At 46.4% G+C, this 3,076-nt stretch overlaps 1 protein-coding gene across 1 annotated transcript; it reads left to right on the forward strand.

Moving 5' to 3' along the window:
• The first annotated feature begins 548 nt into the window (after window positions 1–548).
• On the forward strand, window positions 549–2,789 carry snai1b (snail family zinc finger 1b). The gene is made up of 3 exons (XM_030137960.1): window positions 549–787; window positions 1,047–1,613; window positions 2,004–2,789. Exons 1-3 carry the CDS (start codon window positions 703–705, stop codon window positions 2,204–2,206), a joined length of 855 nt encoding a protein of 284 aa, XP_029993820.1. The 5' UTR covers window positions 549–702; the 3' UTR covers window positions 2,207–2,789.
• Window positions 2,790–3,076: the final 287 nt, after the last annotated feature.

Consider the following 3,076-nt stretch of genomic DNA (forward strand, 5'->3'; position numbering starts at 1 on the left):
ACACATTGTTATTGTGTTCGGTGAAATAACAGCACTTCTCTGATGCTCAAACATGTTTAATAAACCGACAGAGGACGCTCATGCTTCAGTTTATTATACGTGACCATTTGATTTAAGAGATCATTTAAGAAAGAGTAGTTTTAGGAGTATTTTCCTAAAATGCTGTCTATGTAGATGGATTTAGATTTGTAAGTTTGCCACAGTGGATACTTCTACTATTACTTTTTATTTTCTCTGTAAAAATCCATTTATGTAAATAAACAATGTCTGACCAAATCTGTAAGTTTCACAAACGCGCATCCACATTTAATGACAGTAGGTGCCAAAACTTTAGGAAGCAAAGAGTGATTAGAGGCGTGAAAGGCACAGTTAGATTGGCGCATAGCTGCGGCTTTTGACACATTACGCACCTGTGAGTGGGGATGGTGGCGCTCTGTCACATGGGTGTGTCTTAAGGCGGGGATCTGCCCCCTCACCCCCGCTGCTGCGCCCCTCTTCCGAATATATGAGGGGCAGAACTTCTCAGACCAGACACATTCAGCCCCAGACGTTGTCCTGAAGGTCTCCGCAAGAGGATTCACATCGCTGGACAGGAATCTGCAGCTGCACGGAGGGGAGATCCACAAAGCCTAAACCCACTCTAGAGGCGGGGATAGAGGGTTGAACTGAAATATACATTTGTTTTATTTACCCGACTTCAACATGCCTCGCTCATTCCTTGTGAAGAAATACTTTTACAACAACAAGAAGCCATACTACAGGGAGAGCCCTCTGGACAGTCAGGCTGGTAAGTTACTGAGTGAAATATGCGCATAACAAAAGCAGAGAAGCCCAGTCAATCAGCCATGAGATCTGCATCAAATCACTGCTGCAGTTCAGATTAAATGGAAATGGAAATGTGTTCTGCATAAAAGCATGTGGGAAAGTAAAGCAAAGTGATCAGGCCTACTGCAACTGCAAAGTAAATAGAGAAAAAAAAATAAGTTTGGTGTGTTGTCACTTTAAACAGAGTCCATCTGACCCCCTGCTGTCTTCTGTGTTTGTAGCATTTGTTCCAGAAAACCTGGATTGGGCTGAACTACCAACCCAGGATAACAGCTCTGCCCTGACATGCTACACAGGCCTGTTATTCGACTGCCTGCCTGTACCCCGTTCTCCGGCCACCCCTGCGTCTCCTGCTCTGTCCCCATCACCCCTGGCCCCTGTGGACCCCGGAAGCTCTCCTTCCAGCAGCAGTGGAGAGGAAGAGGACGACGGGGGACGCACTTCAGATCCCCCGAGCCCAGACGTCATCCAGGACCTCTTCCACTGTCTGTACTGCAGTAAAAGCTACAAAAGGCTCTCCTCGCTTTCCCACCACCAGATGACCCACCATCAGATGCCCCCTGACCGAGTGTCTCAGTGCACAGTGCTGCAGCAAACGCCATCTCTGCCCAGTGGTGAAGTCTCAGGACGCCCCACCTTCCATTGCAAACACTGCCCCAAGGAGTACACCAGCCTAGGAGCCCTGAAGATGCACATTCGCTCACACACCCTGCCCTGTGTGTGTCCCACTTGCGGAAAAGCCTTCTCCAGACCGTGGCTGCTCAGGGGACACATTCGCACACATACAGGTATGTGGTTTCTCATGGTTGTAAACCCCCTGGAGGCACATTTGTGATACTGGGCCATATAAGTAATGCATTTCTTGTGGTGCTGTGTAAGCTCTGTTAGTAAATGGAACAGCTGTTTGCACCTTGTGCTCATTGATATGCATTGTTGCCTGCTGTGCTCTGACCAAATGTTATTGCTTAGCATGGCTTTATCTTATCTCCCCCTCACAGTAGTTCTGCATGAAAAAGGCCAATCTGCATGAACTAAGTTAGAGTAGTGTTCCTAGTCTTTGTTTGTTATCTCTAGATGATTTGAAAAACAAAGACAAGAGGACAGACCTTTTGGCCTGCAAACGAAGACTCCGCTGCTTCCTGAAGTTAACAGTGTCTCTCTTTTTTTTCTTTAATCAGGTGAGCGTCCCTTTGCATGTCAACACTGTAACCGGGCTTTTGCTGACCGCTCCAACCTGCGCGCCCATCTGCAGACCCACTCCGAGGTTAAGAAGTACCAGTGTGGCTCCTGTGCCCGGACCTTCAGCCGTATGTCCCTGCTGCACAAACACACCGCCTCTGGATGCTGCTCTGCAACTATAGCCTTACATTCCCTGGACTGATCTCATGCAGGAGATTCTTGTGTACTCTGATGGGACAGAAAAAAATAATAACTGATGCTTTTTAAGTGCCTTTTTTTGGAGACTTTTTAGGTCACTGGTCATTTCTGGGTCCATCAAGTGTGTGTGTATTTGTGTGATTCGTAGGCAGCTGGACATGCAGTTAATTCCTAGGAAACTCCATTGGTGCCGGCCGGTCCGGGACTCTGGCCATGTTGCAGCTGCTTGGGTGTGTTTGTGTGTATGAGGGGATGTCATTCCTCACCATACTATACATACATGGCAAGTGCATATGAGCAACTGTGTGTGTGTCTGTGTGTTGAGACAGCTGTCTGTGTATGGTGTACTGGGGAGGCCGGGCGCTGAGAGACATGTTAGCTGTGACCTCGACGACAGGTGACCCTCTGCTCATCCCTCCTCATGCAGTGACTCCACACACTCAGTCTGTTATTGGACCATTTAAGTTTGACCAAAATGCAATTTTAATGCCTTCACTTTATTGCAATTTTACACTCTGAACCTTTTATAACAGATTTTTTTTGTACTTTTTTTTTTTTTTTTCATTTTCGGCACAGTTTTTTCATGCAAGTAGATGATGTGTGCCATATGAGTGTATTTTTTGGCCATGTGTAAATAAAAGTCTTTGTTGAAAAATCACCTTTGTTTCTATGTGTTTTTATTTGAATCACATTTCACCGGGCATTGTATTAACTTAATACTCTAAATGACTTCATCAAGACAGACGTGACAGTATCTGAATAGGACGATAGAGCTGCACGTTGTTGTGTTGGTGCATGAGAGTGGGACAGGTTTGTGTGGTGTTGAGTGATAAGGGGAACACCTGCACACACCTGCAGAGCTGTCAGCGTGCAC

Source organism: Sphaeramia orbicularis, chromosome 7 (assembly GCF_902148855.1).
Source record: "Sphaeramia orbicularis chromosome 7, fSphaOr1.1, whole genome shotgun sequence".
Classification (NCBI taxonomy): Eukaryota; Metazoa; Chordata; class Actinopteri; order Kurtiformes; family Apogonidae; genus Sphaeramia; species Sphaeramia orbicularis.

What these genes read in the sequence shown, in the direction of transcription:
- snai1b (XM_030137960.1), top strand. Translation starts at nt 703, where the DNA reads ATGCCTCGCTCATTCCTTGTGAAGAAATACTTTTACAACAACAAGAAG. An exon ending in CCCTCTGGACAGTCAGGCTG is followed by an intron (nt 788 to 1,046) that starts GTAAGTTACTGA and finishes CTGTGTTTGTAG; the next exon opens with CATTTGTTCCAGAAAACCTG. An exon ending in ACACATTCGCACACATACAG is followed by an intron (nt 1,614 to 2,003) that starts GTATGTGGTTTC and finishes TTCTTTAATCAG; the next exon opens with GTGAGCGTCCCTTTGCATGT.